This window comes from Aotus nancymaae, unplaced genomic scaffold (genome assembly GCF_030222135.1).
Source record: "Aotus nancymaae isolate 86718 unplaced genomic scaffold, 86718_ANA_hifiasm-v0.15.2.pri h1tg000036l, whole genome shotgun sequence".
Classification (NCBI taxonomy): Eukaryota; Metazoa; Chordata; class Mammalia; order Primates; family Aotidae; genus Aotus; species Aotus nancymaae.
The window spans coordinates 12,657,892-12,682,945 of NW_026988450.1; the positions used below are offsets into that span (position 1 = coordinate 12,657,892).

At 37.6% G+C, this 25,054-nt stretch overlaps 1 protein-coding gene across 12 annotated transcripts in view; it reads right to left on the reverse strand.

Moving 5' to 3' along the window:
* Positions 1–25,054, reverse strand: part of ASPH (aspartate beta-hydroxylase) — a 221,692-nt gene that overhangs the window by 141,072 nt on the left and 55,566 nt on the right. For 10 of the 12 annotated variants that reach the window (XR_010345529.1, XM_064384230.1, XM_064384227.1 and 7 more), the window contains 6 exons: positions 10,729–10,821; positions 7,907–7,981; positions 3,481–3,606; positions 1,307–1,339; positions 666–722; positions 128–175 (listed from right to left, as the gene is read on the reverse strand). Coding sequence is in view for 11 of the 12 variants with exons in the window: in XM_064384230.1 (XP_064240300.1) it covers positions 128–175; positions 666–722; positions 1,307–1,339; positions 3,481–3,606; positions 7,907–7,981; positions 10,729–10,821 (432 nt within the window). In the remaining variant the exon portion in view is untranslated. Of the gene's footprint in view, positions 1–127; positions 176–665; positions 723–1,306; positions 1,340–3,480; positions 3,607–7,906; positions 7,982–10,728; positions 10,822–16,121; positions 23,453–25,054 lie in introns of those variants that run through there. The other 2 variants (XM_012463721.3, XM_012463723.3) reach the window with 1 other exon arrangement.

Genomic DNA, 25,054 nt, shown 5'->3' on the forward strand with positions numbered 1-25,054 from the left:
ATGTCATGCATTAGATGTCAAAATTACTTCTTGGTGTCTTTAAAAGAAAAATCACCATGTAAACACAGCATGTGATTGAAAAACCTAAGGTAATATTTTACATCTAATGAAAATGCTCATCTAATACCTGTATCATGGTGCGATCTTTCATCTTCTACTACTGGTTCACTGGAATCTAAAAAACAAAAACACAACTTTGCCAAACAGGAAAAAACCAAACACCATTCTAAGAGACTCATAAATTAAGTATCATCTTCACAACTTTGTCAAATAGCTATTTTCATTATCATTTCATAAAATTTAAGCTGAATAACACTGCATAATTTGATGTCTAAGTCACAAAGATAGGAAAAAGTAGAACTTGGATTTGTACCCAGCCTGACTTTATCATATATCATACTGCCCGTTCCATTTCCCAGTACCCAACCTACAAAGACCAAAATCTCAACAGTGGTTTGAAAAATACATCTCCTTTTTCTCTCATCCCTCCATGTAGTTTTAAACTATATTCAGACATTTCTATAAATATCTGAGCAATCAAAAGTGATTATAAATGCCATACAGAGATCTCTATGTTGAATCAGAATTGTTAACCCTGGAATAAAATGGCCTTGGCCACTGCCTCAATCAAAAAACACATATCAATAATTTTAACATTTACAAACCTGGGTTTTCCTGCTCAGACATCATCTCTTCCATATCCTGATTATAGTCTTGTGAAACTATAAATTAGGGAATAATTAGGAAATTACAAATATGTCTCAAATAAGGAATACATGTAATATTCGAAACCAGAAAGAAACAATTTCTAGTTATGATAGAAACGCAAAATCAAGTCATAATGATATTCAAACATGCTCACTCCTGGACCAAATAGGTATTAAGTGCGTTAAATGCCAAATGCAAAGATGAATAAGGGGGTCGTGTCATCAATTGGTTTATATTTGAACCGCAAAATAGTAAAGTGCTGACAGATGATGTGTCCACTCCTGTGGCCGTGCCCTTTAAGGGTGCTGGCACGTGACAAAACATGATTTAGACTTTTCGTTGACTTTGTAATTGAAAGCTACAAAACAGACAATTCCATCCTACCTTTCAAACTAGTAATCCTACCAAGAATGTATCCTCAGGAAATAGACTTCAAAACCCAAAAAGTATATTCACAAAGAAGTATAGTAAATTATAAGACATATAATAAAATTATTAATTGCAGATCTTGTGTATATTATTATTAATAATAGATACTATATACTTCTTTTAAAGAATGACTAACTCTAATTAAGAAAGAACAGTATTAAAATCTCACCTGTCTCTTCCACATGGTAACTATGCTCAGTTTCTGAAAGAAAAAAAAAATATTAGATTGATATTTAACTGCTTTTACAAAATGGTATCTATATATCCTATATATGTACTCTGAATCTTATGCTTATCATTAATTTTGTTTTTAAAAAATAAGACTATCATCAATTAAAAGTCTGCTAAACACTTTTATATTTCACTAGAACTACACTTTGGGATGTTTCACACATTCTCCTTCTCAAGTCACTCAACTCCACAAGGATGCAACCACCACCCCCTGCACTAAAGAGAGAGGACAACTCAGAGTGACACAGTGACACAGGCCGGACCAGGAAAGCTGTTCATTTCTAATCCACTTCACATCCCACTAGAATGTGCTATTTCCTGGACCTGTCCTACCATTTTCTAGAGCAAAAGTACAGCATCAACAGATGGGAACAGAGAAACAGTGGAAGAGGCTTTATACCTTTGGGGAGCTGAAGGATAAATGTGTTCAACACTTAACCCATACACCCCAGATAGCAAAAGAGCTGCCATCATACGACCGTCACCACACTTATGGCCTTGTTAATTTCATTGAATGTATATATAAATAATAAGTATTTTTATTTTCTGAAGACGTCTAACAACCAACTTTTAAGTTCAAACTGCATCAATGTCCCAATTAAAGATTAGATCAGAAAGTAGGGTTTCTGCAATTTGTAAACTTCCTAGAAGTGTTTCTTTCTACTCCCAATCTGTGACTCCTAACTTTAAGAATATCAAATTCCTCATGTTTCTGTTTATTTGAGCATCTTAACTGAAATTTGTTGTTTAAGCAATATCTAGATACGAAAATTCTGAGCAACTGTCCATCTTGCTGAGCCATTTTGGCAAAAGACTGGAGAGAAGAAGCAACAAGAAATATGAAAATAGTTTTATCAGTATCCCTACTCGGAAATTGGAAACATTGTCCCAAAGAAATCATGACATAAATGATTACTAAGGGCATAAAGTTCTAAACCTAGTCTGTGAGTGCCTATTTTCAATGTATAATGCAGCAAAAATCAATCATATAGATGTTCAAAAGTATTGTGTTTGTATTTTTCACAGAAAATTATGCATTATATGCAATTCTTCTGAAAACCCAACCATCCCATATTTTCATGTGAAAATGCATTTCCTGCTCTAAACAATAGACATGGATATTAAGTTTTTGGAAATACATGTACTCACAAAGTAGGAGCTACCGGCTTCTAAAGTAATTTTCCAAAATATTTTGTATTGTGCAAAGTAAATAAACTACTTTTCATTATTTTTATGCTTTTAAAAAGTGTTGGCTAACTCGACACACAATGGCTCATGCCTGTAATCCCAACACTTTGGGAAGCTGAGGTGGGAGAACTGCTTGAGGCCATGAGTTTGAGACCAGCTTTGGCAACATAAAGAGAACTTGACACTACAAAAAATAAAAAAATTGGCAAGGGATGGTAGCACAAGCCTGTGATTCCAGCTACTCGAGGGGCTGAGGTGGGAAGATTGCTTGAGCCAGGGAGGTCAAGGCTGGAGTGAGCTGTGTTCAAGCCAGTGTACTTACCAGCCACATTGGGTAGGATTTTACAAATTAGTTTTATAAAAACACAGCCACACTGACCCACTTAGGAACTGTCCACAGCTGCTTTTATGTTGTGATAGCAGAGTTGAGTTGCTGAAGAGAGTCTGTATAATCTAGAAAACCTGAAATATCTACTCTCTGGCTGTTTACAAAAAAAAGTTTGCCAATGCCTGGTATAGAAGCTAAAAATTGTGTTCTGCTCACTATAATTACAGAGTTCATGTAAACACATGAGCCTGCGATAGATTATCTAGTCCAATATTTCATTAGTTGTTTGACTTTCATTTAGCAAACAGCACCCTAGGCAGAAGTAGGTATAGTAAAACTAGTTTCCTGAAATATTTCATTTACTATTTATAAGAAATTTGTATATTCTGAATATTCTGTTTCCCTGAAAAGTGCTTTGAACCAAAATCAATATATCTATTTTAAGAAAAAATTTGCTTTAATTGAAGCTTTAAGCTTCAACTTTTAAAAATCTAAGCAAAAGTTAAATATCAGTTTTAAAGGGGTTTAAGAAACACTTCAGTGATTATAAGTCATTGATTGTATTTTATCCTGAAACTTGAAAAAAAGTGTTCTACCTTCATGAAACACTTCGGGTTCCAGGGTCTCAAATCTATCACCGACATCAGTCACCGTAAGGAAATCCTCATCCTCTGGTTGTGGTTCTCCTGCTGGTCCATCTTCTTCTTGTTGCAGGTCTTCTCCTTCAACAATGACAATGAACAAAGTGCCACTGGTCTATAGCGAAGACCCACTGCCAACAGCCAACTGAGACACGAAAGCTCCTTGTAAAGGGCCGCCACACACCCGCTCCTGCTGCTGGGCAGTCCCCTGCCCCTCCTTTTGGCCACTGCGGACCGGACACCATTGTCCAGTCCACAGTTATTTTCATCCTCTGGCCAAGTGCTAATCTGCCTAAGTACATGTGGTGGGGGACAGGTTTCCTCTCATTAGGATGTGAACTCACCAAGGACAGGAAGCTTATATATTTTATTCATTATATATTCCCAGCCACCTAGGGCCATGTCTAGCTACAGGAAGCACTCCATAAATATTTGATGAATGAATAAATGAATTCATAATTATTACTAATATATTTGCCTCTTTAATTATCCTCAGGTCAGAGAAAAGGCTACTGTATGGCCTTTTCCTGGGAATTGACATAGAAGTCCAGGTAACAACTTTAAATGACTATTCAAATATTACTTTTCCTGGGAATTGAGATAGAAGTCCAGGTAGCAACTTTAAATGACTATTCAAATATTACTTTTCCAGGGAATTGATAAAGAATTCAAGGTAACAACTTTAAATGACTATTCAAATATTCTACAGCAAAGAGTGACTAGCCACCTATCTAAAGTATATGCTATGGTGGGGCGTGGTTATTACAGGCTCACACCTGTAATCCCAGCACTCTGGGAGGCTGAGGCAGGCAAGATCACTTGGAGTCAGGAGTTCAAGACCAGCCTGGCCAACATGGTGAAACCTCGTCTCCACTAAAAATACAAAAATTAGCTGGGCGTGGTGCAAGTGCCTGCAGTCCCAGCTACTCCGAAGGCCGAGGCAGGAGAATCTCTTAAACCTGGAAGAGGATGTTGCAGTGATCATGCCACTGCTCTCCAGCCTCAGTGACAGAGTGAGACTGTGTCTCAAAAAAAAAATAAAAAATAAAATAAAAATAAATTATATGCTAGGTCACAGGTTTAACCGAATCATACTATGCATTCAAATGTTCCTTAGGCTTTAAGTTATGCAGAGATGCCCATTTCTCTTCTGAGATTAACTTCTATGATATACTGAGCTGCTCTGCTTCTTTTGTGTAGTGGTTGGACATGTTACATTATTCTACCACAACATAGTTAAGACAGGTTATTTCATCCCAATGCAACTTGAGCTGGCTTCCAGCAGAGTATCCCCTGTGTATAATACTAAAGAAAGTAAATGGGCAGGACTTGGCTTTGCAGCGCAGCTCAGGGATTAGGAGGAGTGTGGGGTCTGGAATGCATGGCTGTAGATTTAAGCTGTTGCGTACCAGCTGCGTGACTTTGGGCAAATTACTTAACTATCCTGTGCCTCAGATTTCCTTCCCATAAAATGGGAATAACATCTATTTGTAACATTGTTGTGAAGATTAAAACACTTAGAAAAATGCCTGGCCCTAAGTATTTAGATGTTATTATCATTATTATTATTATTATTATTATTATTACAGTAATAAATAACATTGCTACTTCTACTGCTACTGAATCCCCCTACCCCGAAACCCCAGCCCAGACTGCAAGAAGCCGTCCTCAGTTACTCTCCCTTTAGTGTGGCAAGGCGATGCTCTCGGGTGTTAGTGAATCAGGCAGGCCTATTCATGTTGATGCTGTTTGTTTTCTGTCTTCTCATAGCTTACTATTTTGTTTCTCCTCATTTCAGATTTTCTGCTATTCAGCAAACCAATCACCAATTTCAATTTGTTACAAATTTTACTTTTTCTCTTTTTTATTGTATTCCTCTTTCCTTATTCTGCTTTCATTCTATCCAGTGCAATCTGATGATTTTTACACTAGCAGGATTTAGCTTTCGTATGTGGCTGTTCAATGGAAGCATCCCTGTTTTCTGCAGGGAAGCCAGTCAAACACTGTACACTATCTTTGAGTTTCCACTGCTCAGTGACAGCCTATCATGAAAAATTTCCCGAGCGTTCATGAGACTAGGCATGACCAAGCCCTCTGCAGCTGTTATATCCTCCCTGTGAGGTAAGTACTGGTATCCTACTTTGAAAGACGAACAACTTGAAAAGCCACATGGCGAATCAATGGCAGATGCAGGACCTGGATCCAGTTGTGAATGTACCAAGATGGGGGCAGGGAGATTACGTTCAGTCAGAGACATGATTGGGCAGGGGTGGGAAATACATCTCAATGAAAGATATGCCAGGTGCAGGAGCACCAAAGCAGTGATAGGTTTGGCAATTACAAGGAAAAGAAAGGACAGTTGGGCTAGAGAAAAGTCACTGAAGGGGAAAAAGAGGCTGGAACTAGATAAGGCACGACTGGCTGGGCCACATTAAGTATAACAGTTTATAGGAGAGCAAGTATGGAAACAGGGAGACCCAGCTGGGTGTTACTGTGCTACTGCAACCATCATGGCCAGAAGCCAGAATCATACCGGGCCCTAGAGAGCCAAAATCAGTGCTGGGGGCAATGCCGACAGGGCTTGTTGATGGATTAGATGTGAGGGGAAAAGAAAAGAAATCAAAGAAAACTCTTGAGTTTTCAAGTTAAGCAACTAAGAGGGTAGGAAGACATTGACTAAAATATAAAAAGACTAGCGTAAGCAATTTGGGGAGGATTGGGGTGAGGAGGAGCTGTGAGACGTGGGAAGAATCATGAGTTCTGTGGCAGGCATGCTTTAAGTCGGAGACACCCGTAAGACATCCAAATGGAGATGCCAAGTACGCAGCTAAGTAAACCTGGAGTTTAGATGAGCAATCAGGGCTACAGCCATATATTTAGAAGCCATCAACATAAAAAGGATATTTATAGCCATGGGCCATAAATGTGACTTTCTAAATGTGATTAAAGAAAACAACAAGTGCAAGAAAGAGGCTGTGCTAGATTTGACTACTTCCCTCTTGTGGCTGGCCGCCCACCCACCCCTGCCTAAACTTCTTACGGGTCTATTTCTCTCCATCCCCTCCTTTGGCTGAGGCAAGTTTACTACCATCCCGAATCACTGTGTTACCAGCACAACCTTTGTCTTGTCTCCCAGCTGCACTCTTGCATCCGTTCCACGCATTTTTCATGCTACAGACAGAACCGCACAACACTCCTAAATACCTTTCCCAATGGCTTCAGTTACTCTTAGAATCAAGTAAAAAATGCCCTTTTTCTCATGACCCTCCGCCTACATATTCCACATGCCAGCTATGACGAACTACTTTCAGGTCCTCTCCTGTCTCTGGGATATGCTCTCTACGTAAAACACTCACCACCAGCACTGGCCAAGCGAAGGTCTACACCAGGCACTTCTGAGTAATCTCTAAAGAGCATCTGAGTTTTATTGCCATGACAGCACTTACCCCATTATATTTAAGTCACTTATTCATTTAAACTGCATTTTCCTTCTGTTAAGTTAAAGTTTGGGGAGGGGGGAGAAGGGGAAGCCTGAACTTGCTCATACAGGCCAATGAGTGGTTTTCCAGGCTGCAAAGCAGCTAGAAATAAAAGGGTACAGGCTCCTATACCCCTAGCATCCACTGGCAAAACCAATTTATACTACAGGGTATTGTTTGCTTTTTGTTTTTAAGAAACAATTTATTTTCCTTTAGGCCACCCTTGGATCACACCAAACCATTAAAAGAATCAGGATTCCAGAGCATTCTGCCCACTCCAAAATCTCTTCATGAATTACGTTTTGGGATCACGAACTCTGTTTTCATCAAGGGATGCTTCAAGAAACAGTCTGATAAAACTTTAAAACACTAGTTTCTGGACTATTATTATCCTCTATGCAGAGCTCCCCATGAGAAATTTTAAAATCTAAGTGCTGGGAAAATGTTTTATATTCTCATGTCTGTGTGTGTGTGTGTTTTTTCCTCTCTGCTTAATGCAACCTATGTAATTAAAAGTTTGTTTTTGTTCTCGTGACCAGCCAGGTATGAAGCAAAATCGAGGGTGGAGGGCAGCAGCTGGATGAGCCTAAATGCTGGCCTGAGTCCCACTTTCCTCCTCTCTGCCCTCCCCTTCTGTTCCTGATGGATCACTGCTTTCAATTTGTTCATTCTCATTTATTCCCCCAGCTCTCTCTTAGATGTATGCACTGAGTTCCTCCACAGTGACGTGGAATAAAATATAGTGCTATTTCAAAAACAACACCTGCTCTCTAACTTTTAATTCAAACTTCTTAAAAAATACAAACACCCAATTAACCTTTAAATTTTAAATGTCCAAATCATTTTATATAACTAAGCATTATTTTAGTAACTCAAGACAAGGAGCAGATTTTAACTCATACCATGTTCTGCGTGCATCATTTCATGGAGAAGAGACTGAATTTGTTCTTTAGCTTCATCTTCGATATTCTGGGGTTCTAAAATAATTGTAAAACATAGCTAAGTAGAAAAGTTCAAACATTTACATGGAACTCCTAACGCTCAAATATGGCATTGGTGCATACACATTAAAATGAACACATTTGACCAAGCAACTATGCATTCTTTCTCTGTCAGCTTACCACATTTTTGTTCTGTGTTGGAAAACATGCTAGATATGTAAAATTCGTTTTATTCTGTCAACAGACTAAAGTGTTAAAAGACTTTCAATAAGGTTTTTAAAGAAAGAAAACTGGCCGGGCGCGGTGGCTCACGCCTGTAATCCCAGCACTTTGGGAGGCCGAGGCGGGTGGATCACGAGGTCAAGAGATCGAGACCATCCTGGTCAACATGGTGAAACCCCGCCTCTACTAAAAATACAAAAAATTAGCTGGGCACGGTGGCGCGTGCCTGTAATCCCAGCTACTCAGGAGGCTGAGGCAGGAGAATTGCCTGAACCCAGGAGGCGGAGGTTGCGGTGAGCCGAGATTGCGCCATTGCACTCCAGCCTGGGTAACAAGAGCGAAACTCCGTCTCAAAAAAAAAAAAAAAAAAAAAAAGAAAGAAAACTAACTCAGGTTCAGATTTTTATTTAAACAGAAAGCCTTAGTAAAAGCAAAATGACTTCAGTTTCTAAATAATAAAATTTGCAATAATGATAAATTGGGAAGAACAAAGCTTTCATAAAGGGAAATAATTGGAAATAAAGACAGAAATGTGGAAGACAAGGTCAATACAGATTGACGTTATCTGGTCAACCACTACCTATCTTTCCTGACGGGCAAAGTGCGCTCCTGCAGGTGTGAGGACTGAGTACTCAGAGATGGCCCACTGCTTTCACGCAGGTTTGTCAGGAAGTGTCAGTAGAATACCTTACATTGTAACTGACAATCCTTTCAGCTTTGGAGAACCATACCTGACACTGAGAGCCATAGATTCAAATAAGGCAAATTACAAAAGTGAACATTATGATGACATTCCAAAAACACTGTGGTGCTTATGAGATTATCAGATTTAACTGCAACATCACACAATAAACAAGAAGCTATAACTACATTGATACTGTTATAAGTTCTCCAGTAAACATAATCTATGTTCAGTGAATAAAAGTAGCACTACACTTAGTATCATAAATGCTGTCATGTGAGATAATGCCAGTGACATCAGTTACGTCAAAGAGCTAATCTTCCATGACAAAAACAGAATAAGTTAATTTAGATTTCAGGAAGGGGAACATTTAAATGTAATATATATTATGCTAATCACACTACAAAATCATTTCCAAAGCATAAAAATGCCTATTTTTAATAGATGTTTCTATTTCACAAGCCATTTATATATGCAGTCTTGTGCAATTATAGAGTCGACCAATTGCCATCCTCTCTCACAAAGCCTAAGATAGCTTCCTAACTGGATTCCCAGGTTGATAACTGCTGAAATCACCATCCAAAGAGAATATAATTTGAGTCATTAGAAGTGGAGGGTGGTGAATTCTGCTCACTCTTTAATGGCTTCCTTTCCCCATACAGGCGAAAGTCTCAGTTCCTAGGAGCAGAATACAATACCTCCACAACTGAGCCCTCACATACTTCTCTAGAATCATCTGCTACCAGCACTGGCTTTGAACTTAGTGAGGACTCCATGCCATTTCAGCTTTCCATGATTTTGCAAATACTCCTTCTCTCTCCTCAGGAGGGGATTGGTAGAGGCAGAAGCCAGAGTGTAAAGGGTTAAAAAAATGAAAGAAAAATAAGGTAAAAAAGTAATTGTGGATTCTTCTTTCAAAGTGTGGCTATTTTAGAGGGGAGAGGGATTAGGTGGCAAATACAAAAAGGAGGGGTCAAGAGAGGCTTTAGTAGAAAGTAAAATGTGAGGTGCTACGTCCAAACACACATTATACAACTTTTTAAAAGTTACTCTCTGTTCTGGAGCTATGATATAATCATAGCCAATTCTACAGGATGAGAGACGGTACACAGTCCTAGGATTAAAAACTCAACAACTAACAAAACTTAGAGCAGCATATTGGCCTTAAAGGAAGAAAAATGAAATATTATTCCTCAGAACACAGGGAAAAAATCAGCCAAAGTACCATTTGGATCCAGTACCTAAGTTTTCAGTAAATATGTGGTGTCGTTCCTTACATTTCCAATAGGTGGCATAAGAAAACCAAAGTTTTAGAGACTGTATTAGATTTACTAATTTATTAAAATATTTCATGACTTTCCTACCTATAGGTCATAGGCTTTGGGGTAATTACACAGATGCTTGATTTGTGAATCCATGTGGACACAAACCAAGCTCCACAGATGACCGCAGGGAGGTTTGGGAAGTCTTTTAAGATAGAGACCTTCATATAAAAAAGACTGAGAAACCACTAGATCGATTCTATTAAATCACATGACAAATGATAACACTAGTGTGGAATTGTGTGTATTCTTACTTTCAAGGTAATATAGTACAACGGTGCTAGAATTGGAATCAAGAAACATTTCAGTTCATGATGTTCCTGTGTGGTCTTAGACAAAAGACAACTACCTTAGATCTTAAAAATTAAAATTATCCTGTGCCAATTTCTACTAGAAAAAAGTAAGTTTACCATATAATTTCAGAAGGGAAAAAAAAGTAGTTAATTATTCTATAAACGATGTGAAACAAATTCCAGGTAAAACATGGTTCTGTAAACGAGGATACCTGTCAGGCTCTGGCACACCTGGGCGAGACCCAAGGATGAGAACAAGCTTACCTGCCTCCATGGGAGCCTGCTCCTCGGGCTCAGCGTGTGGCTCAGCCTCTTCTGGTGGGACTGCTGGCTCTGAAGTAGATCTCTCTTTAAGTCCTGCATTTTTTTATTCACAAAGTTAACTTCAGTTTTTGTGGGGTTTTCTGACATACTAAAGCAGGAAAAATAATATTCTCAAACATGTAACCAACAGTGCAAGTAATTAATTGTTTCTAGAATTATGTGCTTAAAAATTGAGGTAGGAAAATAGTTTGCTCTTCAACTTCACATGAGGATTTACGATCTCTTTGTCTAAGTTAGCTTTTCACTTCAAATTAAAACAAAATCTTTGTTTAAATTTTCATGATTCTCTAAAATAGTCACGTCTAAACCTGCCAAAAGTTCAGTATGAGTTCAAGCTCCTTTTGTGTTCATAAGTGATTAATTAATTCCTAATTCCTGAAGTTTGAATTCAGCAATGAGGCAACTAAGAAGGACTTGAACTTTTTTTTTTTTAAGACGGAGTCTCGCTCTTGTTACCCAGGCTGGAGTGCAATGGCGCGATCTCGGCTCACCGCAACCTCCGCCTCCTGGGTTCAGGCAATTCTCCTGCCTCAGCCTCCTGAGTAGCTGGGATTACAGGCACGCGCCACCGTGCCCAGCTAATTTTTTTGTATTAATAGAGACGGGGTTTCACAATGTTGACCGGGATGGTCTCGATCTCTCGACCTCGTGATCCACCCGCCTCGGCCTCCCAAAGTGCTGGGATTACAGGCTTGAGCCACCGCGCCCGGCCAGGACTTGAACTTTTTGTTATTCAGGTACACTCCATGTTTTCACTGATATAATTATTTATTCTACTTGAAAAATAGTTAAAAAGGAAATCATACATATCTGTTTATAATCTTCTAAAGGAAACCCCTACAAGTAATCATATTATTCTACAACAGCTAAAATACATGAAAATTTAGAGGTCTTTCTTCCTAAGTCCTAAGGAAAATAAGATATCAGGGTAAATTAACATGAAAACTGATTTTAAAGTGAAGAGCAGTCTAAAATCTATTATATTAACTTAGTTATTTGAAGTTATTTGATATTATACATGTGGAACATTAAAATAGGTCCTCAGTTAAATACAACTATTTAGAAAACAGCTAAATTCAAGAGTTTGAAGATTGTTTGCTGATCCTGGACTCCTCCTGACCTCATTCAGATTCTCCTACCAAGCGTTGTCACTAAAGGGAATGCTCTGTGCATGCACAGCCTGCGGGCAGCAGGAAGGTCAAGGTGACACGAGAAGCAGTGTTCTAATCTTAAGCAGCTCTGTGCAGCTCATGTATGCACACTAGTGTGGTCTCATTTCAATGTATTTCACGTTTATTATTTTTCCTTTTCACTGCTTTTTCTACGTCTCTTCATTTTTCTCTTACTGACAAAAACATACTCTCACATTCCTCTTCCCACATCTTAAAAGAAACAGAGACAGAAACACACGACCCTGCTGCATCACTTACATTTCCTCTAGTTACCATTTGCAACACTACTTCCACACAAAACTTACCACCAGTACACCTGACACCAACACATACAGTTAGCTGTATTCTACACCTAAGTTACCTCTAACTGTAAGACAGATTGCAAAGGGATTATACACAGGTCTCAACTGTAGTTCAAGTTGAGGGAGTAGTGGGTAGAGATGAAGGCCAAGTAAAGGACATCACATTTCAAATTCAAATTTAGGGCTGCCCTCCCTTTTCCCATTTAAAGAATCATTTTTACTTCCCTCAACTCTTAATGGAACAGGTATGGAATGATTCATTGCCAAGTTCTGCTGCATGAATAGGAAAAAGCTTAAGAATCATAAGAATCAAGTAATTTATCTTTGCACTGTCAGCACCTCAGCTAACACCTGGCACATAGCAATTGCTCAATGAACACTTGCTGAAGGGCTGCATACACCCAGTGGTGTGACTACTCTGCTAAGTCTAAATGACTGTGGAGATTCCCTGCAGGGCCAGGGCTTCTTAGCTGTACTCCAGTAGCTGAGTGCTGACATCAGCATTTCTGGGATCAGTATTTCTCTACTCCCATGTACCAAAGATCCACATTTCTGCTCTAGCATCCACCATTTCAGTGCCATGAGTCTAGTTTCCCTAAGACACTCCCAGTTGATGTCTGCTGTTCTGGAATTATTTCACTCTCAAAACTAACTGTCTGAATGAAAAATTACAGGGTCATCTTTCACTAACCCCACTTGTAGCAGGCTCTCAAACTATGTTCCATGTGTTATACAAGCAATGAAATTCCCAATAAACAATAAAGATTCAAATTGCCTAAAAATCCCATTCTTGATGATTTTGAAGTTTCATTTGAAAAAAAAATTCTAATGCTAAGTGTTCAAATGCTACTAGTATACCAATATTCTGACATACAATGCCCCCGAGAGTCAGCTTTCTTTAACTCAACCTGAACTTATTTGTCTCTAAAATTGAAATTGTAAAACATATGAAAAACAGGAGAAAGCAAAAGCACATCGCAAAAAATACTGAGGTTTTTTGCCCTGTCCAAAGTGGCAGGTGAATCATAAAATCATTAATACCTTGTCATAGCTATTTCCAGAGATGAAATCAGCACAAAAATAAACTATATTGTAAACTTCAAAGAAGCTGAGATCATATTGGTATATCTCCTCCTCTAGACTTTTATAAACTTTTTAAAATTTAACAAAAACACATTCCAGAGTATAATTGCTTTAACAACCCATATGGAAGAATTTGCCCAACAAGCTTTTATTTCAGGATTTCCAAAAAAACTTTTTTTGCAACCCGAACTCATTTTAGTTCTAAAATTTGAGAAAAAAAAACAAGCAACAATGAACCAAGAAAAGTAAATGCTTATAAGCTCAATTCAGTCAAAGGAAAAGTTTTCAAAATGGATTTATTATGAGGTACAAGTGGCAAAGATGTAGCAATGAAATAAATATTCAAAATTAGGTTATGACATGAGATGTGTCAGTTCTGATGTTTCTGGGGCTGCATTTAACAAAATGCCAGCTTACAATGGTTGAACAGGAAGGAAATTTATCATCTAACTAAACATGAAGTGTGGAGGCGGCTGGCTGGCCCACAGGCCGAGCTTCATCCTTAGGCTGGCAATCAGAGCTCCCGAGCTGCAAGCTTCTTTTTCAGACAAGGCGATGTCCAGAAGCAAAAGGACCATCTCTTGCTCTGTTTCTTTCTTAGGCTTGAGAAAATCTTTTCCAGAGGCTGCTGATAGTCTTCCCTTTCAGTGTTTATCATCAGGACTGGGACCCACTTCCATTCCTAAGCTGGCAAGAGGAACAGGGTGTCCACTGCTGCCTTCCAGTCATTATAGGGTGAATAGAAATTGCCAGTCCACAGCAATGGCCACAACATGATTTGGAAAATACACTAACATACCCTGGTTTTAGTTCTTTAGGCTCATCAGATGCACCTATTAATTCAAGGAACTATTCTATAATAAATGAAAACAACATACCTACCTTCTGGGGGAGAGAGCAATTTAAAAAATAAGCAACATGGACCGGGTGTGGTAGCTCACACCTGTAATCCAGCACTTTGGGAGGCCAAGGCGGACAGATCACAAGGGCAGGAGTTTGAGATCAGCCTGGCCAATATGGTGAAACTCCGTCTCTACTAAAAATACAAGAAAAAAATTAGCCAGGTATGGTGGCGCACACATGTAATCCAGGCTACTCAGGAGGCTGAGGTGGAAGAATTGCTTGAACCCGGGAAGCGGAGGTTGTGGTGAGCTGAGATGGCACCACTGCACTAGAGCCTGGGAGACAGAGACTCTGTCTCAAAAAAATAAAAATAAGAAACATGAACTATTTAGAGTATATTGGATGGGGACAGAGGTACAGGAAAGACATGGAACAGGGTGAACATTAGGGAAAAGTGAGGGTGGGAACTATTCATAATACTTTGGCAAAAGGACTCACTGATAACATGTGAACAGGCCCTGAAGGAAATCAGGGCTGTGGCTATGTAAGTTTCATGTGTGTTTCAGGTAGGGAACAGCAAGTACAGTCATGTGTTGCTTAACAACAGGGATACATTCTGAGAAATGTTTGTTGAAATGTGCCATTAGGAAATTTCACCATTGTGGGAACATCACGGTGTGCCTAGGCAAACTTAGAAGGTATAGCCTGTCACATACCTAGACTATATGCAATATCCTATTGTTCCCAGGCTACAAAACTGTACAGCATGTACTGTACTGAATATTGCAGACAACTGTAACACAAAGTACTTGTGTATCTAAACACAGAAAAGATACAGTATAAATATGGTACTATGATCTTATGGGACCACCACCATACATGCAGTCCATCCTTAAACAAAATGTTATCATGAGGCATGTTAGTGTACAAAATTCCTCAACTGGGAACATATTTGGCGCCAAGGAGAAGAAAGGTGGCTGAGGCACCGGGAGAGGTGTGCGTTTCAGAAAGGCCCTGGATGCTGGATCCAACGGCTGTGACTTGAGGGAACATGACGTATTTACTTCTCATGAGAGTTAGAAGGAAGCCACTCCCTCAACAAAACCTGGGGAACAATTATAAACTGATTTTGTTTCATAGAATTTCATACACGTAGCCCATAAAAAGCTAAGAAGTTTTTTTTTAAATTAGTGTTTTAATCTTTGGTTTACTAATTCAAAGGTGTACAGATGAAGGAAAATGTATCCATACCAATCCGGGTTACTTTGGCTATGGTTATTTGTGAAGGGTAATTGCTCAGAAGTGGTACTGTTTCAATTGCGAGTAGCCTAGCAGTATAAATTAATTTACCCCCAGATTAAGGCTCACAGGTACATGAAATTTGAGAAATATTCTGGAAAATTAATATGCCAGAAAGGTATGCATACTAGGTAAACATGCTAATCCTCGTTGTTGCTCCTGGCTTATATAATCAGTAAATACAGAGCTTTCTTAGTTTATCAACAGCAGTCCCAGAACTTATCAAAATTCTGAGACTACCAGGTACTCAAAGCTACCCCATGATATGCAGTAAGAGCCATTCCAGATTCAAAGCATCTTTACATAACGTAAGATGGACAGACAGATTTCAAACAGACACAAATTACAAGAGAATTAAACACTGGCAATAAGGTTCCCAAGAGCCTGGTTTCAGCACCAATGAAGGGACTCCACAAACACCAGAGAGAGTGGATTCATAAAAAAATGCAATTAAAGGGCACGCAACTCAACATGGTGTGTAAGAGTTTGGGCACCTGGGACAAGAGGATATCTTTGAATTCCATTTGAATTCTATGTCAGTGTCCACAGCTACACTTTTTGGTTTCCACAAATGCAGAAAGAGGACAAAACCGGACCCCTCAGAAGGGCTTTAAGAATTAAATGAGATAAAAAGTATTTTTCCAAAAATTTACCTTTTATTTTCTTCTAAAAAAAAATCTTTAAACTCCCTCCCTGCCCACCTCTTGCACACGTACACACAGCAACATAAACACAGTTACAGGCAACTTCCAAGGTAGTTAAAACACTGCAATTATTGAACAATCTTTTGGGTTCTTTAAAAACACACACACAGTTTTCTTCTTCCTAATATTCTTCAACAGTATATACAGACCTTAAATATTTTTAGATGATATGTTTTGTATATTTGCCCTTCAATAAACAAACATTGAATGCCTATTAGTGTCAGTTACTAGGACAGGTGTTGGAGATAACTCGTAGTCTGGCAGCAAAGTCCAGGAATGAGGCAAAGTGATGAGTGTGATAACAGAAGTTTGCCAAGTGCAGCCACTTGGGAGGGTCAGAGATGTCTGAGTGCAGAGGTGATGACTGGGTTGGGTCCCATAGGAGAGACAAAGGCAGCCCACCACGCAGAGCGGGAGCACGTTCTAGGTGGAGGGACTAGTGGACCATACTGACAGTCACTCTAGTCTCATTACTTTCTCCCTTGGTCTCTTGTTTATTTCATAGCATTTCACTGCAGGGATAGCAGCCATCTCAATCTCTTGTATCCCCCATGCCTTGCCCAGTCCTTGGCATGCTGCAGACACTCAGAAATATTAGCTGAGTCAATAAGTGAGAACTATAGACACAGCATGTTGGTATTATATAATTATCAAAAACAACAATGGCTTTAAGCATAGATCATCTTCCTCTAATAGAATAGAAGAGAAGTAATACGTAAGGCAAAGAAGATGGAAACGCGAGGCAGACCTCTATGACGTATGCATACCTGACTTAATATGGAGCAATAAATAGATACAAAAAATGAAATCTAGTGGGGTATTAGATGAAAACAAAGAAAAACAAAATGGATGACTTTCTGCTTTGTATGGCTTATAGGGTTCTTCCAGAAATTGATTCCTATCTAAAAATGATGGCCAAACAATGAATAAACATTTAGCTTATGCAATTATATTCTTAGGCAAATGGAGAAGAAAGGATAAGAGACAAAAGATTGTTATTGAGGAATCTTTCAGATCAGCCCAAACAAGATTTTCATGAAAATAAACTTATGGGTCTGCTACATAACACTCATCCTTTAGTTTCCTAAACACAAAAACTCTCATTTTAAACAGAACAAAATGGAGAGAGCTTAACAACAAAATAAACTTCATTACCTGCTATCTAAATGGCAACATTTATTATTATTATGTCAGTATTCTCTTACATTCTTTCAGTGGTCTAAAATTATTGTTTGACCAATAATTGTTTGGAATAAGATCTCTCTCTTCTCCACAGCTTTTTTATTTTAATTTTTAAATATAATTTCGACTTCTATTTAGATTCAAGAAGCACATGAGCAGGTTTGTTCCAGGGGTATACAGTGTGATACTGAAATTTAGAATATGAATGATTCCATCACGCAGGTAGTGAGCCTAGTACCTAACAGTTTTTCAACCCTTGTCTCCCTCTCTCCCCTCTCTAGAAGCTCTAGTGTCTTGTTTCCATCTTTATGCCCATGAGTACCCAATGTTTAGGTACACACCTTCTTATTCTGAAATATCTATTTCAGCCCATCCCATTCACCTCTCTGTATTTGGGCAGGGGAAGAAGAAGAAATGGGATGGGTAGAAAAAGGGGAAACAAACTCCGTCATCTGCCTGCTTTAGGTGCAGATGAAGAGTGGTGTGTAAACACCTATTTCCGCCCTGCACCAATTCCTCCTCCTTCTAGTGAAAACACACTAACTTCCTTAGGGGAATCCAATTTTGCTTTACCCAACAGTTTAAGAGTGGGCACTCACATATCCCACGGTGTCAGCAATCACAGCTTTCTTATCCCCTACTCCATAAGGAGTAGGGTTGAATATGAACACATGAGACTCTGCCTGAGAAGGAAGCCAACATTCCTGAGAGTCCACAGACAGAGGCTGAGAACATAGTTTGAGTTCCTAGATCCAGCATAACAAAAGAAAAAAGCCAAAATTATCCCTGGGCTTTACAATCACAGGGGCCAATCCATGGTTTTTTGTCCATGTAAGGTATCTGAATGAATTTAATACCATGGATGTAACCGAAGAAATTCTGGAGAACATTCAGAAGTAAAACTAAATATATTCCTAATATTCCAAGGAAGAATGATAAATGCATTTACATAGAAACACAGTTACATTAAGACTTGAAAAACTGGATATTAGAATTAAGTAAATTTGTGTGTACCAGAGTAAAAAAAAAAAAAAAAAATCTCTGAAGACCATAAAATCACATCTACGGAAAAAATGTGCTCTGAATACAAAACATATGTTTTCCACAATTAGGCTGATTATTAGGCTTATTGATTGTATCATATACTTATTATAGTTTATTTCATAACTTTTTTCTAGCCTTTATATCTTGCATTTTTATATTGTCACAATATTCTTTTAAAAACTAGGCATTCTTATGGTTTCACACATGTGTAGCATTTACGATTATTTGTATTTGCCCCCTCAATGATCTCAGCAGAATAAATCAGGCTTAATATACTCTTTTCACAAAGACACATTCACTACAAAGGATAAATGACTTAAATATTTGTTTTGCAATCTGTTGACAAAAGTAGGAATAGGAATCAGTTTCAGTGTTTCCAAGTTTTGAACCCCTGACTGAGACGTCTTGGCTGAATTATTACTATTACGATTCTACCAATGAAAAAGGGAAAGTGAATGCCGAACAACGTGCCTGCTGTTTACACATATGCAACATCAGCTCGTTCCCACAACCACCCTGAGGAACAGCATTGCCTTCAATTTACAAATGAGGAAAACAACCATTTCGAAGATGCATTTTACAATGAAATATTCTGAGCAATCAATTTTGAGAATTATTACCAATGGGCATTAACAGGAGAAGAAACAATTGAGGACACAGGAAAAAGAAATCAGTGTCAGGAGATAGAGCCTAAGTCACCAGACCCATTTCAAATTAAAAATGATTCTTGTTTACTCCCTGTTTTTTCTATGCAAGTGTCTATGGAGAATCTTTATTATCCACATATCATTATGAGAACCTCTGAAGTTACAAACTTGCATAGCTAAGCGGGTCATAATACAAAATATTCTCAATAAAGCAATCACCTATAGAATTAACTCAAGTAGCCCCCTGGATTAATTTAAGTGTTCATGCTGATTGATTTACATCAATTTCTTCATCAGTCTCTCTCTCATTGTGAAACTTTGAGAGGATCATCTATACACAATGCAAATCACCCATACAGTAAAACTGAAAATCTTGCTTAAAAAAAAAATTCAAAAAAATGACTACCAATGACGTTAGGAATAACTAAAATTCATTCACATACAAAGCCATTAGGAAATGAAACAGAAACTAGATAACACAACAAATGAAGAAAAAATTCAATGATGATGGAAGTGCTTCAAAAGGAAGTAGCTTAATACTAAAGGATAGAAGAAGATTCTTGGAAAAATTGATTGGCACTCAAATATTTTCAAAAAATTGCCTACCTTAGCAGACTGTGCTACTAAAATGTAAAATGTTACCTTACAAAGTTTAAGGAAAAACATGCCAATAATATCATTTAAAAGATTTGTAAGTATCATATCATAATATAATTTAAATCAAACTGTTGTTAGGGATATGGCAAAATAAACTTACATTTTTAGTACTTAATTTTCCCTTTTCAAGTCTTCCCAAAAACAACATCTGACTCCAAGCTACTTATTATGAATTTTTTGTCCCTGATGTAGCTGACTTATTTAAAAAGGTAACCTTTCTGGTTTTAATTAAACTTAGAAAACAATATGAAGCAAACGATACAGAAATAACAATGTATTGAATACAAAATGTAAAACTGAGAGTGCCAAACATGATTTTAACCCACTAATCATGACTGAGAGCTGGGATTTGATTCAGCTGAAGCTTAAGTACTAATGCAGTTGGATAAAGTGTGACTTTGACATCAATAAGTCAGTTGAAACATTTACAAAAAGAAAGAAAAGAGAAAGAAAAGAGGGAAACAAGAGAGAAGGAAAAAAATAAATCAAGTTCTAGTGTACAAGTGCTTTTAAAGATCTTTAAATGTTTTAGTTGAGGCGTTTCAACTCTTGAGCTAACAGTCAAAGAAGAAATCAATGATATAGCCAAAACATTTTGAAGTACTTTACTAAATAGCAATAGACAATTCTTATATGCTTATGATGATCAGGTTATTCCAAAATATTTTCATTCATTTGTTTAGAATTTAGTATTTATGCATTTTCTGCCCCATAGCCATTGAACTTAAAAACTAAGGTAAAAATTGCTAGCATGCTTCAACAAATTCACTTATAATTGTTTGCCCTTCTTCCAGGGAGAGCAAACAATCTTTAGAGAAGACAGCACTTAAAATTTTATACATTAAAAAACCACTGCATTTATCTCAGGAGAAAGATCTAACACCAAGATATAGTTTGAGAATCATACAACTTTCATATGCCTGGGGGACACGTTCCTGTTTCTGGTTCTGTCCAGTTCTCAAAGCCTCACTTTCTTGTCCCAGAAGCCCTACGTTTGATGGAGTCTGGGTGGGACCCACTCAACTCCCACTCCAAAGCTTTGTGCACAGGTGTGCACCTGGGAAGACTCACCATCCTCGACTACAAAAATGGTCCCAGATGTTCACCAGGCTTAACCAGGCCACCTGGAATTCTCTCTCCCAGAGGCATCTGCATTGGGTTTGGTAAACTGGAAAGACTGGTCTGGAGCCTGCCGAGGGCCATCTTGCTTATCAAGTGGTAGCATCTCCAAATAGAGTAAGTCAGGCAGAAACCAGCACAGTTAAGACCTGCAGAGTGAGCTAAGAAGAAAAAGAGCTCTGATTCCAGGTCTGGACTTGGTATCTAGTCATCTGAAGTTAGTACCCTGTATCTGCCAAACAAAGCAGCCATAAAATTCCCTTCCCTTTTTGGTTTACTATGTTGTTGTAATCTATAAAAATGGCAAAATCCTGACTAATCAAAACATAAAACTCCAAGTTACAAGTTATCACATTACAATATCTTCGGCCCTTAGCTTTCTCTTTTTTTTTTTTTTTTTTTTTTTCTGAGACGGAGTTTCGCTCTTGTTGCCCAGGCTGGAGTGCAATGGCGCGATCTCGGCTCACCACAACCACCACCTCCTGGTTTCAGGCAATTCTCCTGCCTCAGCCTCCTGAGTAGCTGAGATTACAGGCACGCGCCACCATGCCCAGCTAATTTTTTGTATTTTTAGTAGAGACGGGGTTTCACCATGTTGACCAGGATTGTCTCGATCTCTTGACCTCGTGATCCACCCGCCTCGGCCTCCCTAAGTGCTGGGATTACAGGCGTGAGCCACCGCGCCCGGCCGGCCCTTAGCTTTTAAGCAATAAAATAACAGGATTATATTAGAGATATTAGATATTCTCTAGGATTTCTTCTCTGTTGTATAATTCTATTAAGTTGAAATTTCTGTCAACTAAATGTCATAAAGTATTTGACTTTAAATAGTAAAAGGCGTTAACATAAGAAAAAGATGTACAATACATTTAGAAATATTTACACTTAAGTGTACTCATTTCAGAGTTGAAATATCTTTAAGTCAAAAACCTCTATTTTTAAGATCTTCATAAAAAAGTAAAGAAATCTTTTTTTTAAAAATAAAATCTTTGGGGTAGGATTTTTGATTCTAGTATTAAAAACTCATTTAAAAATAAAATCTTTGTGGTAACATTTTTTATTCTGTTGTTAACAAATAAGGTTAACAATAACAGAATCAAAAATGCTACACAAACAATTTATCATTATCAACTAACTGCATTTCACAGTAGTCACAATTAGATACATAGTATTTGAGGCAAGGAACAGTACAAACCATTTGTAGATTTGTAGAATTGTATTTCTCACTAAAACTTCACTTTATTAAATATTTTCTAAGATGTTAAATTCTGACCTCTAGTTAGAGATTACATTTGCAATTCCTTAGAAATGGTAAATAACGACGCAATCAAATATGAAAAATGTATGCTATTCAACCAAAATAATGGAAAAGCTGTGATATAAAATGAAAGTACATCCTAATCCAAAATAATTAAAATCTTTCTATAGTTAGTCTAAGAGTACAAAGGTATCATAAATAAAAGTGTTCTGAGATTTTTCTTCTAAATACAATTCTCCCTTTTATTCATGGCTATGGCCAGAGTTCCCCGAGCAGTGTATGTGGCACATGGTAAGCACTAAATATGTGTTGGATGACAGAAAGGTGGGGTGGTTGGAGGGAGGTCAGGAGTGAGAAGTATGCAGGAGTGAGGGGCAGGGGTGAGGTGAGGAGCGAAGGAAACCAGAGAGTAAAAGACTTGGGAAGGTTAACTAGAAAAGGGGAGAGAAGAGGGAAAAGAGAAAGGAGAACCTGTGAAAAGCCTGAAAGGCTGGGAAGGGAGGAACTCAGGGAAGGGGGTGGCACATGAGCCTGGGGAGGTGCCTGCAAAAAAACAGGGAAGCAGGAAGGGGAAGGAGGGACAAAACAAAGGGCAAATCCTATCTCCCTGAGTATTTAGCACACCTGAAAAAGTTACAAGGTATTCTGCACAGAATAATATTTAAAATCTTAATATTCTTATTTAACGTCAATGAAAGTATTCAATATAATACATAAGAATTCATGATATATATACATTTGCCTAATACATGATCAATAAATAGAAGTCATTACATCAAATTCCATGACATATTTTAAAAATGTTTTTATGTTTAGAAGCATGAGACGGTATATTTAAATTACAGATGATTTACTTGCTAAACACCAATAATATATTCAATGGCTAATTTACACACCTTCACCAACCAGAGCAATACTACATTTTCCAGGCTTTTCCATAACAAATTGTCATCTGGAACATGACCATGTTCTGGGATGATGATGCCAGCACTTTAGGAGTTTCTTTTCTGGTTATTTCCCTTTGTTAAGTGTGCGTATCTGGTAGAACTTCTACTTTCCTTTCTGTCATCTTTGTCTCTGGAGGCCATTTTACTAGAAACATCTTTCACATTTGTTGATTTTTTCCTATTTTCCTTGGTTTTAGCACTTTTTTCTAGGTCCACTTTCTCTTTTTCTCTGTCCTTTTTACCCTTAGGAGACTCCTTCCTGGACAGGTCTGCATCAGCAATCTTCTTATCCTTTCTGTCATCCTCTTTGTCTTTCTTCCCCTTTTTTCTCTCTTCGTTCTTACTTTCCTTCCTTGACTCAGGTTTCCCTTTTTCCTTCTTGAGCTCTTCTTTAGTGAGTTCTTTAACTTTCAGATTTTCCAATTAAAGGAAAAAAGGTTTAGTGACAGGATCTCTTAATCACAGAACAGGAAGTTAGTGAAAAGGTATTCTCTTTTTATCTCTTCACACACAGGAAATGTACATTCAGAAAGTTACTTTAATTCACTAGTCTTTATAGGGGTTAAAAATAGATGCAAATCTCTACAAAATATCAACTATTAAACAATGCTAGAAGCTTGTCAACTTTTCCATCTTGAAATATAGTATGACTTGCCTTAAAACAACATTAGCATGCACTATTATAAAACTGAGTGCACCATGAAGGCAGTACTTTACACAAAGTATTAACTCACACTTCATAACTATAATGACATAATTAAAGGAACACTGGCAACGTAAGAACAAATTTTTCATAGTTTGTAAAAACATATACAAAGATAATTTAACATGTTAAGCTCAAACAAAAAAGTATCTCCTTAAAATACATGTGCTTCTTTGAAGACAAATGTATGTAAATAATATTAAATATAATTTCATTTTCTTAGTTTACTAGGCAAAAAATTGTCATGTATATGAAATTTTTAAATCATTATCTATCGTATTTAAAAGGACAAATTAGAATTCCCTTTTTGCTTTTATGTATCTTGAAATCAGTATTCCTTTAAGTATATTTCCCTGTTAATTTATGTAGAGCCACTCAAGCTAACACGTCTTCTATGTTCATAGGGTTGTCAGAGCAATTAAATGAAACACACAGCTAATTCCAAATCTCATGGAAGGTATTGCTTTCAACTTGCTTTATGTAAAGTTTAATAAAGCAGTTAGCAAAAGCTCTGAATTTCATCTGTTTGAACTCTCATGAGGAAATCATAAGGTGTTTACCACATTTAAGCAGAAACAAAGAAAATGAAATATTTCTTTAATATAATAAAATGTGGAAGATGTTTTTGCCCATCAAAATCATGTAAAACTTATATAGCACAAATGGTGTTCAAAATGAGCATCAGATGTACAGCGCTCATTAAAAGTACTCTATCTTTCTAGGCTGTATAATAAAATCTTGATTAACAGATTAAAATATCACATAGGCTTTCTCCATTAATTGAATTTCCTAGTGATCAACCAGGAGATTCTTCAGTTCTTCCTAAAAAAATCTTATTAAAGTCTTCTAAGAATACAGAATAGTATTCATTCAGGGTCATGCTCTAAGTCTTCATTCTATTTCAATGCTGTTTAGATAGTAACAGATGCTGGCATTGCAAAAGAATATAATGCATGTGCAATGCTTGTCTTAGTCTGCACACTGCTTTTTAAAAATTCAGTCTTTAATGTTTAATTTGCTTCTCTAGATTAAGAAGTAAAATATTTTATTGTCAGATGGTGAAAATTGTTTTCATCCTCAGAAATTATTCAGGTGGGAAAGGTTAAACTATTAAAAGTTCCTGATCTGGCCAGGCATAGTGGCTTACACCTGTAATCCCAGCACTTTGGGAGGTGGAGGCGGGCAGATCACCTGAGGTCGGGAGTTCGAGACCAGCCTGACCAACATGGAGAAACTCTGTCTCTATTAAAAATACAAAAATTAACCAGGCATGGTGGTGTATGCCTGTAATCCTAGCTACTTGGGA